The sequence below is a fragment of the Eschscholzia californica genome, unplaced genomic scaffold, assembly GCF_041429995.1.
Source record: "Eschscholzia californica isolate CP2 unplaced genomic scaffold, dmEscCali1.0.p SCAF_1, whole genome shotgun sequence".
NCBI lineage: Eukaryota > Viridiplantae > Streptophyta > Magnoliopsida > Ranunculales > Papaveraceae > Eschscholzia > Eschscholzia californica.
In genome coordinates this window covers 75,570,906-75,587,510 of record NW_028238198.1, presented here as the reverse complement: position 1 = coordinate 75,587,510, position 16,605 = coordinate 75,570,906, and the positions used below count along the sequence as shown (strand labels likewise).

General features: G+C 35.0%; 4 protein-coding genes across 4 annotated transcripts; 1 reads left to right on the top strand and 3 right to left on the bottom strand.

The window, feature by feature from the left end:
* Positions 1-126: 126 nt before the first annotated feature.
* On the bottom strand, positions 127-2,769 carry NLA (SPX (SYG1/Pho81/XPR1) domain-containing protein). Its single transcript, XM_086655623.1, has 6 exons — positions 2,299-2,769; positions 1,446-1,690; positions 1,103-1,357; positions 866-1,003; positions 671-729; positions 127-531 (listed from the first exon to the last, which is right to left on the bottom strand). The coding sequence occupies exons 1-6, from the start codon at positions 2,513-2,515 to the stop codon at positions 426-428; spliced, it is 1,020 nt and encodes a 339-aa protein (XP_086511749.1). The 5' UTR covers positions 2,516-2,769; the 3' UTR covers positions 127-425.
* Positions 2,770-7,919: 5,150 nt separating this feature from the next.
* Positions 7,920-9,395, top strand: LOC147569184 (uncharacterized). The gene is made up of 3 exons (XM_086662193.1): positions 7,920-8,019; positions 8,133-8,219; positions 8,356-9,395. Exons 1-3 carry the CDS (start codon positions 7,920-7,922, stop codon positions 9,393-9,395), a joined length of 1,227 nt encoding a protein of 408 aa, XP_086518319.1.
* Positions 9,396-12,008: 2,613 nt separating this feature from the next.
* LOC147569183 (uncharacterized) lies at positions 12,009-13,118 on the bottom strand. Its single transcript, XM_086662183.1, has 2 exons — positions 12,332-13,118; positions 12,009-12,226 (listed from the first exon to the last, which is right to left on the bottom strand). The coding sequence occupies exons 1-2, from the start codon at positions 12,738-12,740 to the stop codon at positions 12,009-12,011; spliced, it is 627 nt and encodes a 208-aa protein (XP_086518309.1). The 5' UTR covers positions 12,741-13,118.
* LOC147569182 (uncharacterized) lies at positions 12,800-15,266 on the bottom strand. The gene is made up of 5 exons (XM_086662169.1): positions 15,258-15,266; positions 13,950-14,783; positions 13,743-13,880; positions 12,898-13,046; positions 12,800-12,821 (listed from the first exon to the last, which is right to left on the bottom strand). The coding sequence occupies exons 1-5, from the start codon at positions 15,264-15,266 to the stop codon at positions 12,800-12,802; spliced, it is 1,152 nt and encodes a 383-aa protein (XP_086518295.1).
* Positions 15,267-16,605: the final 1,339 nt, after the last annotated feature.

Genomic DNA, 16,605 nt, shown 5'->3' with positions numbered 1-16,605 from the left:
CACACGATGGATAAATAGTCAACTCATTGGATTACTATCCTTTTTTACTACGTTGGATGTAGATTACAAGGTTAAGATGTCGTCATAAAGAAAAGGAAAAGATAAAAAAAGATACTTGCGTGATCGTCACAAACCACCACAATTACTATTTCTAAAACATTGTTTAGGTTCATACAAAACTTGTTCAAATTTCTTAAACCTTTCAATTCCATTAAGAAACAATCATACCTCATCAACATGTAAAAGGATTTTTTTTTTCGTTAAATAACCTCACCAACACCACAAAAACAACATCAAATTGATAGACCAAGCAAATGAAAACCCTAGAAAAGCAAAGAATTATCTAGGAAATGTCTATATGGTTCTCACTTGAAGTTTATTCTAGGAGAGAAATGTATGTTCATAGGGTAGAACGAAAGAATATATCAAATACCCATCAGTGCTCGACAATGAGACTCCCAGTGCTCCTTCGCTAATCGAACTCTTTCTACTCTTTCCGTCTGAAGTCGCTCCTTCCAGTAATCAGGACAACTTCAAGAAAAGAAATAAAACATATAAAGACAGTAAGTTAGAAATAACTATACTACTAGACTTTAAGCGAAATATGCAGAGTTTCGGTGTTGTTGAGTAATATTATACTCATTAGTTTTAGTCTTTATACGAAAATTACCTTCGGCTTAATAACATATTAAGCTCATCCAAATGAACAGCACCTTCATACACTCCTCTCTGAAATCAGATTCAAAATTTGTATCATATATTGTTTCTCATAATCATAAATTAAGTAGTTGGGTTCAAGACTCGGGCGTGACTGAGCCAGGTGAGTGACTGGGCCTGTCGGTGTTAGACGGCTAAGATAGCTTACCTCTCGACATAGAGGGCATTTGGCGTTAGAGTCTGCTGCCTTTAGTCCATCCACAATACTAACTGACGCAGCTGAACAAGCACACATGTAGCAAAAGATATGACTACAAGTGAGAGAAACCGTGTCGAATACCGTTTCCTAATGCGATTAACCATTTTGATGAAGTCAATAAGACACAAATTTATGAAAAAGTAATCACAAGTATTGATAACTATATACTATTGTATATGAACTTACCAAGCATATTGAACATGTCAAGTTAATATCAAGCTTGACAGAATCAAACAACGCAAATGAGAGTGATGGTTTTCCATCATCGAACGTGACTGAACAATCTTGAAATAGTCCATGGACCATTCTTGTTTCTTCCTTAGATTCTCTCAAGTTAATATGAAATGCTATTAGCTCACATAGCCATGGAGATTGAAGGATTTCGATATGCATACTTTGAGCTTGTGACTTGAACACTTGCCCTTGCTTCGAGTAATGAATCTAAATGCAAACCGAAAAGCAAAAAAATGTTAAAACTTCTTTGTTAATAAGCCACTTTCGTGTACGTTTTCTATTAAATTTCACATACCTTGTCATATTTCTTTAGAATTTTTCGAATGGCGAGGGCATTGATCATAGCATAAGTAACTAAATCCTTGCCTTCTTGAATCAAAGCAACATGATTCCTTTGTAACTTGCTTTTAAACCATATGAAACACTTTTTAAACCCCGAAGCCAAATGTAGCTCAAGCAACTTTTGTGCGCGATTATTAAAGGAACCCACAATTGCAGACATCTCATCAAGAAGAGACGGAAAGAAGGTCCCATCACAAACTACAATTCAAATCAATAATAAAAATCACTTAGAAGTCATATACTATTTATTTGAGAAAAAAAACATTTTCGATAAGTATTTGCATTTATGATTGTTTGGTTGTGAGTTTGATTTCTTCCGGGACGGTCTAACTCTTGAACCCAAGTACGTTTATACTTCAGTAGTTTTTGATTAATGGTGTGTTTGGATGAAGAAATCATGAATTGCATAAAGACAGACTAAGATTACCATGATTATCTAAAATTAACATATTCTTTGTTGTCAAATCAATTGGAAGTGACAAGATAGTTTCATAGAAAGAAACAAAATGAGAGAAATAGAGAGAGAGAGAGATTAGGTAAATTAATCTATTACCTGATAAATCATCAAATGATCCTTAAAAATTAATCAATTTCAAATCACAATTTCAGTTAGAAATCAAGTGAAAAATTATGAGATTTCATCTAATCATTAATGAGATATAATCAACAAACACTATTATTAGAAGAAATGAAGAGATTCAATTTCAAAATAATTAAAACAACCCCACAAAGTTAGAATCATGAATAATTAAAAGAGAAAAAAAAACCCAGATTAAAATATAAGAAAGATGAAAAGAAAAATTCACCTGAACAGTGGTGAGGGCAAGTGGAAGAGGAAGAAGAAGAGGTAATAGTAGTATTAAGATTAAGATTAGTTTCTTCTTCTCTGCTATCTAAATTTTGAGATTGAAATTGTTTTTTTCTACACTTTTTTAATATCTTTTTAAGCTTCTTGAATTGAACCCCTGGTAATTCTTTCTTCTGTTCTTTCATATACTTTTCATATTTCTTGCAGAATTTCATCTTAATCCCCCTTTTTTTTTTTCTACTCTCTCTCTCTCTCTCTCTCTCTCTGTTTTTCTCTAATTAAAACAGATCTTGGGGTTTTGTTTTGTAGTAGTAGTTTCAGATGGAGTGATAGCATACATACCTGGATGACCAGTTCTTCATCTATATCTACCGTTGAACTAGTAAGTTGTTACCATCTCGAGGAAAGTCAGTGGTTTTTACTTAATGTAGACGAAAATGTTTTGTACATCTCAGATGCAAAGAGTGTTTCCTTCAGTAGATACTATCATTAAGATTTTATACTAAATTCAATAGTACAGCAGAATCGATGGTATCTATGACGGATACGTCTATAGGCGCCCCTTCTTTACACTCTTGGGCCTCCCTTCCTCTTTAATCATGGGTATGTAGTACGAGGACAGTTTGAATAAACTTAGGTAATGCGTGCTATGTTCGAACAACAAGGACATAGATTACTATCAAAAGAACAGGAGGTGTCTTTAGAAGCACCCTTCGAAGACGATTTTGACATTCTCCTTATTTTATCCTTCTTATTAAAAGGTTTACTTTGCTTTTTTTTTTTTTGTTGAAACAGATAAGGTTTACTTTGCTGTTGCGCAAAATATTCGTTTCAAAGAACGGAAAATAACATTTTTACGCTGAATTGGTAAATTTACCACTTTTTTGACCTTAGCATTTTAACACTATTTGGTGTAGTATACCTCTTTCTGTAATTGGAAATTAAATTTACCACTTTAAAAAACTACTATAGTCATAATTAGCATGTGAGAATAATATCACAAATTAAGTCGCTCACAAACAATACAGATCTTTATTAATTCAAGTTATGACCAAACCAAATAATTCCATAGAGTATAAAAGTTGTTAGAAGATTAAAGCATTGTTGTTTCTCACAATCACTTTTTCTTTACATATCAACCATGACATTGGTATTTTCGGCAAATAATAACAAATTTTAGACAGTAAATTAAATCATCAATTATTGAAGATAATAAACTCAATTACCAGTTAATGTTGAGACGACGGTAAAATAAAAAAGACTTTAAAGAGCATTTATAGGTGTCATGGAGTAATTATGTGTCACAGGATCCTCGCCCAACACATTTATTACTTGTCGTTCAAAGTTAGTTTTTTAAACTTTTTTAAAGTATTTATTAGGATAGTGAATTTGATAATGGGTACTATGGCGTTAAGAGTTTAACACCTTAGTGTCTGTCATTTGTACAATGAGCCTCTGTATATTTGCAAGTATGATGTTGGGAATTCTAGCGACCTTAACAATATCATTAAGGCGTTAACTGCAATAATGTTCTTTGAAACTCAATAAAAAAACTAATTAAATTGTTGTTTGATTGAGAATGAGTGATAAATATGTTGAAGTGAGGGTATTAAAACCTTTCTAATTAGAAAAAATGACTATTGTTATCTTCGAATATGCTTGTTATAAATATACCAAGTAGAGATATGATAAAAAAAGATGTATATAATATTATAATGATCCTAAACACACCTATTAGCGGTTTGCAAATAAAGTACAAATGAAGCAAATCATTAACACTAAATAAGGTTACTTGTGAAAATTCATTTGAATAATTAAGTTGAGAGAAAGATTAGGAAAACACATCCATCCCTCACCATTTCCTTCTCCTGATAAAAGTTTAAATAGTCGGTTGTGAGTTGTGACACTTGCCCAAGGCAAATAGTATACATATGTAAATACATCTTAATTGGTCTAATGAAGCTAAAGTTGGGGTCACTGATAAAAATCATAAAACTAGAAATAAAGGTTAGAATTGACTTTGCAAAAAATTAGTATAATGTAGCAAGTGCTTAATATTTTAACTTTGTTTTCTTATTACTAACATATAGTATATGATTTTTTTTGTTGAAAGATATAGTATATGACAACTTTTCAACAAAAAAGATATATAGTATATGATAGCTAGGTTTTTTTGAGGCAATAGTGATGCTCAACAAAGCATCTTGTGACTCTTGTCTCATGTGTGGGGGCAGAGTGTCTCTTATTCTTTCACAGAGCTCGACAAAAGTCTCTCCATCACACATACAAGCTGATTTAAATTTTATTCAGGAAGTGATGCAGAACACTATCATCTTATTAATAGTCATATCACTTGGGAGGTGCAGACGGGGGAAAACATTAACATTTGGAAAGACAATTGGATCCCAGGAGTTAACGAGCAAATTCAAAATATAAACAATTCTACCCTAACTACTGTGTCTCAACTTATAAGTAATAACATGTGGGATGATAGCATTCTTAGACAAAATTTCAATGCAACCATCAGCAACCTCATCAAAGCTATTCCTATTCAGCCTGAAGGAACTGATAAAATGAAATGGAATCTAACTAAATCAGGAAATCACTCTGTCCGATCAATGTATCAGCACCTGAGTTCGATTAACCAGTCTACTCCTCCTGAGGAAGTGAACTGGAATTTTATTTGTCTATTCCCACCATCCCTCGCATTCAGCTCTTTATTTGGAAAATTTGCACTAAAGCGCTTCCAGTTCGTCAGCGGATAGGTAAGTATATTGGTGATATGTTTAATTGTCCAAACTGTTTAGAAATAGAAACTATTGAACATGCTCTCTTGTACTGCCCCCTTGCGAAAAATATTTGGTTTCATTTTAACATTATCTCGACTAATATCCCCTCTCTATCTGAATGGATACTTTCGTGGCAGAATCCGAATCAACTTAGTTGTACCGCGGATAATATACATTTTGTTACAATTTTATGGCACATATGGAAAACTAGGTGTGATCACTGCTTTCAGCAAACCTTATACAATGTTAACAATATTTTAGATCTTATTAAAACTTTTCCCAGGATTAATCCTGCTCAGTTAAAGGCTCGACCTGCGACTGTAGCCAGATGGCAACCCCCTCCCCATCCTTTCATTAAAATAAACGTTGATGCATCTTTTGTGAATGTTGAACAACTCATCGGTACCAGTTTCATAGTACATGACTCTCAATCGAAATTTGTATTTGCTAGCGTGCATACGGCTAGAGCCAGGAACAGTGAAGAAAGTGAGGCATTAGCCATTCTCAACAGTACTTATTTGGATAAAAGAAAATAACCACATGCAGGTCATAATTGAAAGCGCCAACATCAACTTGATCAAACACCTTAACAACCCCAGGCATCAAGTGCAATGGCAATCTTTGGCGCATATTCGCAGTATAAGAAACATCAAGCGTGATATCCAACAGGTTAAATTTAGTCACACAAATAGAAATGCAAATTCTCATGCGGACAAACTCGCTAAATGGGCTCGAAGGAAGGAGAGATAAAAAATGTGGAGTTGTATTCCCTATTTTCTTTTACATATGTATTGTAATGCCACTCTGAATGCTTAGTTCTTAATATATTTATCCTTAACAAAAAAAAAAAAAAGTGATGCAGAACACTTTATAATAGGATTTTTGAGCCAGGGGTCCAAAAAGTGGGGGGTAAAATGAAAAAAAATCCTAAGTTGCCTAAAAATGAGGTGCAGGTCCTAATGTCAGGGAGAATATTTGTTTACCATTTTTTTTTCTTCCTTTCTTGCCCCTCGACTTGACCCAGCCCTTCTCTCTCCCATGTTTTTTGAAGGATCATTAAATACCCGTCCCTATCTCACAGGCAATCACATCCTTCCTCCCTTCCATTTCGCGCCAACTGCTTCTTCCTTCTTTCCTTTTCTTTCTCTCTCTAAATTATCCTCCATTAATCCTGAGTTTTCCCCCCATTTTGCCAAATTTTTTGGCGAAATTTTTGGGATCCCGCTTTTTCTTTATTGATCACTTTCAAAATCTTTGAAAAGTTTTCAAATTTCATCTTCCAACCTATTTATACCACCCACTGTCTTAATATCTTCCAACCTATTTATACCACCCACTGTCTTAATATCTTCCAACCAGAATCTGCTCTTGTCTTCCAACCTTTTCAGGTAATGCCTCTTAAATGAGCAAATCCTATTTGTCTTCAATGATAGACTTTAAGGAAGCTGAATATTCCATTTGTTCTTTTAAGGAAGATGATAATGCCTTTTGTAAATGAACAAGTACTCATCTAAATCTATGTTGAAACTTTGACATTCCAAAATGACAGACAAAGTGAAAGTTTTTTTTTCGTTTCTGTACATTATCTTTTCATACCTTCTTTATTTTTCTTTTCCCTACAGTATACAATGGATATTGAAGGAATGCTTTCTGGGGACATTGTTGCACGACGTCCTCTCTGGTGAAACAAACTTCAACTTAGTTGTAACAGTATACAATGGATATTGAATTTTTTTTTCTTTTCTTTAAATTATCGTTTCATACCTTCTTTATTTTCTCTCTCTATCCAGGTTGGAGCGTGATTTTTTCGGCTATACTTCATCTACTTCTGCTGCAACATCATCTGAAATGATGAACCACAATCACGTATCTAATAAGTAAGTTTGGAACTAATTTGAACTTTACTGTTTCGTTATTGTTTTACTTAAAATTATAATTTGGTGAGTACACATTTTAATTTACCGGAATCCAAACTCTGGTGAGTACATATTTTCATTTACCAGGAACAAAACTGTTTCCTTACCTAATAATAATTTACCTGTGCCATTTATATGAATCGGTAACAAATGTCTAATAAGTATGTGTGGAAGTCATTACATATTGTTGTTTGTTGTGTACTTATAACCATCTCTTACTTTACGGTAAATAAAAAAGTTTTCTGGTTCATTATACATGAATACTTAAAATTTTGGTGAGTACATATTTATGTTTACCGTGAACAAGAATATGGTTAGTAAATATTTATGTTTACCGAAAACAAAACTGTTTCCTTACCTAAATTAAATTTTCTCCTGCCAATGATATGTTTTTCCTGTTCTGATTTATCCGAAAATAATTTTTTTCTGAGTAAAGAGTTTTGTTTTGTGCAGTCTCCCACGGGATTTTTCAAGAAATTCCTCTCTCTTGGTTGAGGATGCATGTACTGCTATTGTCAGGGCTGAACCTCTAAGGTCTGCTAGCTGGCCTGAGGTGTTTACACATTTGGGGCAGGAATTCCCTGGAGGCGCCAACGCCTTTCGAAATGCACTTGGACGATATTTAATAAAGCACGGGTACAATTTTAATTATTTGAAGAATGATCTTGATCGTATTACTTGCGTATGCAAATCCCCAAAATGTTCTTGGACCATTCACGTTGTGGCTCCTCTGAAGTCAAGGTCAATGTTTGTTCTAAAAGCTTACAACCCTGTGCACACATGTCAAGACTTTATAATGTCAGAGAATAAGCCAAGATTATCAACCGAAACTGTTAGCTTATTAATAGTCGATGACATTAGGGAGAATCCGACCAAAAATACTAAAGACATTGTCAGATCTTTCAAGAAAGACTATGGAATTCAACTCAGCTACTACTATTCATATAAGGCTCGAAATAGGAGTATTTCTTTGGCCTATGGGGAGGAAGCTGATTCTTATGCCAAACTCAACTGGTATGTTGATGCCCTATCACGTTCTAACCCTAATAGTGTAATTGATCTTCAAGTTGATAAAGATTCCCACCGTTTTGTTCGAATATTTATTGCTCTTGGAGCATGCGTCTAAGGTTTCAAGCACTGTCGCCCATTGATATTTGCGAAAACGAAATACAATGGGTGCATTCTTGCAGCTGTAGCGAAGAATGGCAATGATGGTAAGTATTTTACCAATATTTTCCGTCCGATACACAATTTTATTTACTGGCTTTTTTTTTTATTTCCTAACCTAAAGATTTAGGCTAAAATATTAATTAATTTCCTGTTCTTCCTACTGCAATATATACTTTGCAGGTTTTTTTGTTCTCGCCTATGTTGTCGTTGATGTAGAAAATGATCAAAACTGGACCTGGTTTTTTTGTAACTTGGCGAAAATGGTTGATATTAGTGAGTCTTTGACTTTTATGTCGGACAGGCATAATGGTATTATAAATGCAGTTTCGAACATTTTCCCAACCGCGCACCATTCATTCTGCGTTTGGCATCTAAGAAACAATTTGAATGTACGTGTAAAGAATGGTGCGAAGAAGTCGGACTATTTCCAATCCCTCATGTTTAAGGCGGCTAGAGCCCTTACTATATCGGATTTTCTGAAGTACACTTCTGAACTCGTAGTCATGGGTGGCAATGCCGTGGATGCATTTCTTCACTCTGTAAATCCGGAACATTGGGCTGATGTTTTCTATCCAGGAAAAAGGTACGGTTTAATATGTTCTTCGCTCTCGGAATCCTTCAATTCGTGGATAAGGGATGAGAGAGTTCTTCCAATAACCGTAATGCTAGATATGTTGAGGATCAAAATTATGAACATGATGAATGCCAGAAGAACTGAGTCAGCAACTTGGGAGTCTTTCTTGTGCCCTAAGGTCAACGAAAAAATGCAGTCTAGATTCAACGTTGCCTGTAGCTGGAAGTGCATACAATCAGGTAAATTTGTGTATGAAGTAATGTCCATGCCGAGTCACTCTGTGGACCTTGGGGCTCTTACATGCACATGTCGTAAGTGGCAAGTCCAAGGTATCCCTTGTGAGCATGCCATATTATGTATTAAAGTGCATGGAGGTGATTCATCATCCTTTTTTGATCCCGCTGTTACAACGGATGCATACTGTAAGACTTATAGTCATTCCATAAACCCTGTCCCATCTTTCGATCAACCAACAACGTTTGAGGAAGCCAACAAGATACTTCCTCCTTTAACCAAGAAACGTCCGGGCAGACCACGTTCTGTAAGAATTGAATGTTCTGGAAACTTTAGAAAGAGACAGCGGATATGCGGTAGGTGTAAAAAGCTCTCTTATCACAACCGTGCTTCGTGCAACGAAGCGATTTAGTGATTGAAATCGTTTTTATATCAGCAGCAAAAACTAGGGGCACTCTACAACTTTGAAAAGCATTTACAGTGTTGGGAGCTTTTCAAATTTTTGAAGAGAGTCATATTTTAGCCTTGTGCTGCTTTGATTTTTTTTGTATCTTTTGTCGAACTTAATGTATTTGTGTTTAAAGTCAATGTATTATCTTATATTTTGTTAGTGTGTATTGTGCCTGAACATAATGCATTATATGAAACTTTTAGTTTTGTCCAGTACATTTTTCTATTTACCAGAAAGTTTAAGTTTTGTCCAGTAATTTTTTTTATTTACCGGAAAGTTTAAGTTTTTCCAGTGTTCAGAATATATTTTTTCTAAGTCAAGTCGAGTACATATTTTTATTTACCGAAAATTATTTTATGTTTTGAGAATATATTTTCTCGAAGGGATTTTTTCTAAGTTTTGTTTAGAACATTTTTTTATTTACCGGAAATTATTTTGGTTCCCGAGTTTTTTTGGGACAAAATTTCTAAGTTTTGTCCAGTACATGTGGATTTTCCGTAAAATTTCTAAGTTTTTTTGGGAAAAAATTCTAAGTTTTTGGGAAAAACAATCTTCTGCCCAAGCTTCAACATGTTATGTTTTGAGTAAAAATATGTACTGAATATATTTTTACTCATAAATATATTCAGTACAATTTGTTTTAAGTTGTGTCTAGTAAATTTTTTTATTTACCAGAAATAATTTGTTTCCCCTGGATTTTTTCGGAAAAATTTCTAAGTTTGGTTGAGTACATATTTTTATTTACCGGAAAGTTAAATATTTCCCGGATTTTAGAATATTTTTTCCTAAGTTATGTCAAGTACATATTTTTGTTTACCGGAAATTCTTTGTTTTCCCGGCATATTTTATGGAAAATTAACAAGTTTTTTCCAGTGAAAACATATTTTTTTCCAGTACTTGGTAAAACTTAAAAATTTTCACAATAACAAAACTTTCCAAGTTTTTTTCCAGTACTTAGTAACAGTTAAAAAACACAAACATAATTTTCACATAAACAACTATTTATGACCCTTCATTTATCATCCTTCTCCATACCTCCTTTGATTCCTCCAAAATTTTGAAAGTTACTTCTACCCTCTTTCTTCTTGCTTTGTCTGCATAAGTTTCCAGCTGCGAGCAGGACCCCGGGAAATTGGACTGGTTGCTTATGTTGAAGATATCCTCCAACTGGAGCATTACGTAGAGTCCACAGTCTGGACTGTTTGATTGAAAAATAAAATGTGAGTTTAAAGAAACTTAATAACTACTAAAGTAAGGAATCTAATTTTAGACTCACCTATCCCCTTGCTGAGGGCAGTCAACCTCCTTTACATAGGATATCTTTTTCGTCATCCTTTCTTTAGCGTATTGCCCACTTCGTTTGCGTGTGCACTTCATCTTTATCAATGTTTCTGCCAGCTGCGATGCAAATTTCTTTGCATTATTGTTGCATTGGTTAGCCAGGTTAGTGTCATGCTGCAAAGAGTTGTAGTGCTTCCATTCATTTTCTTCGAATTCATAGACAAGCAGAGTCCAATGATGACCCTCGAATGAGTCATCTGTGTACAGCGTATTCAGTGGCGCACACAACGTTGTAGTATGATCTTTGATGTATTGTGCTTCCAGCCGCTGATTTAAATTGGCCTCTATACTTGCCTGACTCCGCTCTTGTTTGATCAAGGTCTGCAAATTGTTATATATTTTAGACTACTATTTACTCAACACCATTTAAAAATGAATTATATGTTTGACAAGGAAACTTACAAAAAGCAATGAAGATAGGAAAATAACTTCTTTGTTCACGTCTCTGGCGTCCTGTGCCAGGTGGTCCTCAAACCAGTCTATGATTTGCGAGTCACATCCCCGATTCATCATAAGTTCATCCAAATCTTTCGCTTTCAGGCAATGTTCTTTGTCCTTGTTCCACACTTTGAGGTTGTACATAGAATTCAATCCAGCCACACAATTACTTTCCAGAAAGATATAAATTTTCTACACAATTTGTTTACAATACATTTTTTTGTTTACCAGACATTTAATTATTTACCAGTTACTGAGTTATTTACCTTGTCCACCAGTATGTCATGAATTCTAGCATTAGTGATTTCTCTTTCTCTTGGACGTAGGGCCATAACCCTCCCTTTCTCCAGTTACTTATTGGTTTTTTCACTTGTTTCTTCATTGTTATCGACTCTATATCAATTACAGGGAATTTAATTGCAGCTGCTCCTTTGGATGTTTGTTTTCATGTTCTGGGATTATCCTTTACCCTTTTGATAAGAGATGTTGGTTTAGTAATTGACCCTTTTTGTGTCTTCGATACTACTCGTTTTGGGGGGCTGACGTGTGGTGATGTAATTTTTCTACTTGTTCCAACATGATCCAAGTTTTTGGATACTTCTTCCACCGATGCTCTCCCCATTTCTGCAATATCGGAGAAATTCTCTTCAGCTGTTTTACAAACCTCATCTCCCTTTTTCTCCATGTCCGGCTGTGGTGGTGGAGTCCATACAACAATTTGCGTCCCAAAGTTAAGATCAAAACTTGGGAATTAATTGGTATCATCCTTCATACTCTCTGTCAAATAATGTATATTCAGAAAAATAAATTTTTAACAAACTCGAAAACTTTAATTATTTCACCACATAATTTGCCAACATTACCTCTCTTGTAAGGCTTCTCTTTTTCATAAGTATCATCCACCCACCCTGGCTCCCCACTTGACAAATTGATTCGAACCTCATCCTCATCATCCATCTCAGCATCGCCTTCATCATTCAGCTTGCCTTTCTTTTCTTCCTCTCCCTCATCGCCTTCATCATTTAGCATGCTTATTATACTTTCTCAGAAAAAAAAAAAAACTGAAAAAGAATAATATTTACTGAGAATATAAAATAAAATAGAAACTATTTCATAACCATCTTCATTGCCATCGCTATCATCTTCGTCACTGTCTTTAAGTTGATACTTATTACTCCGATCATTTTTCTTGTCCTTCCTTTCATCTTTCTCCTCTTTCTCATTTTCCTCTTTGCCACTTCCATCCTCGCTTCCATCTTTCTCCTTTTCATCTTCGTCACTGTCATCATCTTGTTCCTCATTATCATCTTTCTCATCATCTTTCTCATCATCTTCCTCATCATCTTTTTCTCTACCCTCATCATCACTTTCTTCTCCTTCATCATCTTCTTCACCCTCTTCATCATCTTTTTCTACACCCTTTTCCCCCTCATCTTTCTTGTCTTTCTCTTTCTCCTCTGTCTTCCCTTTCTCCTCTATCTTCTGTTTCTCTTCTTTCTCTTTCTCCCCATCTTTTGGATCTTCCATCTTACTTTTTCCCTTACGCCTCTGTGCGTGTAGCTCCTCCACATTATCCGCAACCTTGATCAGGCCATCTTCTCCTCTAACCTGTTCTTCTACAGGAACTAAAAAGGTTTGAAGGAGTGCCTCATATGTTTTGTAAGAATCATCCCTATCCACGCACGCTTCTCGCAGTTTTTCTTTAAGTTCAGCATTTTCCTTTTGTAGCTGTTTAATCCTTAGAAGCAATTCATCTACCACTTCTGTGTTCTTTGGGGCTGACAGCAACTCTTTTTCTTGATCATTTGGTGGGTACACAAATGATTCACTGACCTGATTTAATGTACAATAAACCAAATTATTTACCAGGAACTAAACATTTACTAGGAAATAATTTTATTTACCAAGAACAAAACAATTTAATGGTTCATTTTCTATTTACCAGAACAAAACAGTTTCCCATTAACACTAGGGGTGTACAAGAGCCGAGCTCTTAACGAGCTGCTCGAGCTCGGCTCGACTATTGCTCTTGCTCGACTCGAATATTAACGAGCACGAGCTTAACACGAGCTCAAAATCAAGCTCGTTTACATAAACGAGCCGAGCTTGAACATTCTTTAGTGTATCACGAGCTACTCGTGAACAGCTCGTTTAACATACTCTTATAATAGTATAGTACATAATTACGTATTAGTATTGAAACTTGTACATGAAATATCAACCATTAAAAAATTATCGAAATATGAATCATTGATCATTATTATTGTATGTGACAAATGATCATTGAAGTATTTTGATGATTTAGAAAGTCTTAATTTGAAGTATTTTGATAAACGAGCTTAAAACAATGCGAGCTCGAGTTCGAGCTCGAACCCTTTCAAACTTATACGAACCGAGCTTGAACAAGTGGACAATTACTCGAACGAGCTCGAGCTCGACAGTCAAATACACGAAACGAGCTTGAACATCTTACTACTCGGCTCGGCTCGACTCGAGTACACCCCTAATTAACACTGATCAAATGTATACCTGTTCTGCAGTAAGATTTGCAAGTTTCTGGTCAAATGTATCATCTATATTGGTCAAAGACCACCTCACGATCCTAGGCACCTCATCCCTAAACCTCTCTTCTCGATCAAAACATGTAGTATGCTCGCAAAACCACAGCTATAAAAAACATAGAGTATGAGACACATGAAGTTAAGTTTGAATTTAAATGATAAAAAACATACTCACAGGAAGTAATACAAGGCACCCTGAAGCTTTCAGTGGGTCGTTGGGGTACTTATTGATATGATCAATTAGGAATGAGTGCACTGCTGTTGGCCAACACAGAGTTTGAATTGATTCCATTGTATGCAAGTTGAAGAGAATACGCATTGGAACCTTGTAACCTGTTAGCGGAGCAAATAAAACACTTGCAGAAATATACATGATGATCAGCCTGATCACATCCATGTCATCTACCTCTCCGTTGACAGCAATTCTCAGTGCATTGGATATTTGTATGCATGATACCATTCCAGGGATTTCACCGAAGTACTTCATACAAAAATCTATTTCAAGCTGCTTTACTGGTCTATTTTTAGGGAAGACTTCTCTCACCTCTCTCGACAATGGCATACCTAGAATTAGGGCCACATCTTCAGGTTTCAGTTGCATTTCTTTCCCCGCCAACGTAAACCTTTCTGTCGAACTAGAATAGAGGCAGAGAATTTCAAAGATAGCCTTGTTGGGTTTGTTTATGTTATCCCAATCTATTTTGTCCTCAACAAAAGCCATCACCAAATTTTTAAATGGAGTAGCGGCTAACAACTCTTTCTGTCTAGTCGACATCTTTGGATATGTGTTATTCATTTGTCTCCACGTATTTCGAAGGGCATACTTGTAAGCCTTCGGCACCAGTGCTGCAAGGTTGGGTGGTCTATTTTTCCGTTCACCCGTTGAGTTTCCAACTTCTGTTTTTGTTTTTTTTCCTTTCTTTTTTTTGCTGCTTTCTTCTCTCTCTGGTGCAGCTTTTCTCTTGCCTTTTGCATTGTCTTTTACTTCAATGCTCCCAGTACTTTCTACCTGTAAAAAATTTAACAACCAGGAAAGACTGTTGTGTCACACATTACAACAAACACTTGAAATGCATGGTCATCTTTACCAGGAACCAAAAAAAATTTTCAAGGAACAAAACATTTACAATGGATATTGACCGTATACAAAATGATTTACCAAGAATAAAACAATTTACTGAACAAAACATTATTCCCACGAAGAAATCCATATCACTTGGAACAAAATAATTCCAGTACAATAAAATATTTTCAAGGAACAAAACATTTTACAGTAAACAAAATTATTTACCAGGAATAAAACAATTTACAGTGCAAAATATTATTCCCATGAACACTAGACAAATCCAAATCACAGTAAAACAAAATATTTTCAAGAATAAAAAACATTTACCAGAATTTCATTTATTTACCAGGAATATTTTCAACAACAAAAAATTTATTACCAGAATATGGAACATTTACCAGAATAAAAAACATTTACCAGAAACATTTTCAAGAACAAATGATTTTTTTTTCAGTTTCATACCTTCTTCTTTCTTGGACTAGTTCTTCTAGCCAGAATTTCTGCTATAGGTCTTTCCTTTACTGATATATCTCTACTAGAAGTTGGTTCTATGATAGTCACACCCTTTGATTTCTTGTTTGTATCTTTACTTTTCACCATATCTGCGTCAAAGAAATGAAAGATTATACACAAATTTTATGGTTTCTAAAAACTTCTAGGGTTTCTAAAATCTTCTAGGGTTTCAAACAAACAATAAGAGATCATTTCAATAAACTTTTATGGTTTCTAAAATCTTGCGTCCAAAAAGACAGATCAATCACCATATCTGCGTCAGAAAGATAAGGTTTTCACAAATTTTAGGGTTTCAAAAAACTTTTATCAAAGAATCTTTTATCAAACAAGTTTAGGGGGATGAGATAGAAGTAAAACCTACTTGAATCCCTTCACAAACTTGTAGATTCTTTCTCCAAACAGACTTGAATCCCTTCCTTTTCTTCAAAAAAACTTGAATCACTTCAGAAGTAAAAGTTGAAGGAGGAAGATGAAGGATGAAGTAAAAGTTGGAGAAAGAAATTTCTTGAGAAGGAGCAAAGTTACCTGGGAATAGGGACTCGGCGTGGGAAGAAGTTAATGTGGAAGTGACCGTTTGCAGGAAACGTCACTTCCGTCCCTAGAATCAGTCAAAAATCGCGCCAAAAAATTCGCCAAATCCCGGTTAATTTTCAATGGCACGGGGCATAAATTCGATGAACTTGGGGGCTGTTTCCGTCATTTTAAGTCCCGACCTGACATTTTGGACCTCTCGTTTATTTATGGGCAACCGTGGACGCCCAGCCCATTTTGGGCCTCCTTTTGGACGTCCAGCCCAATCCCTCTTTATAATATGACTTTAAAATAATGCATGCTAAATATATTGAAGTGGTTAGAAAATTTGGTCAAGCTCCCTCTATATATTTTGATTTTATAAAAGAAAAATAGGTTAATTCTATTTTGCCCCCCTAAAGATGACCGACTGACCAAAATGGGTTAATTCTATTTGGTCAAAATTCCCTAATAAATATTTTGATTTGGAAAAAAAGATTAATGTCTAACTAGTAATGAGTTGATCATCTTTAGGGGGCCAAAATGGAATTAACCCGAAAAAATCAGTCGATTTTTTTAGTTTTCAGCTTTTTGAGTATTTTTTAATTTGCGACCTTCAAACTTTAAAAAAAAAAAGTTTTTTTCTTCACTCATTTCTCTCTCTCTCTCAAAATTCCGGCGAAGGGGGTTTCCCTTCGCCGGAATCTGGTATGTTCTTCAACAGATGAGTGAAAAAAACTTT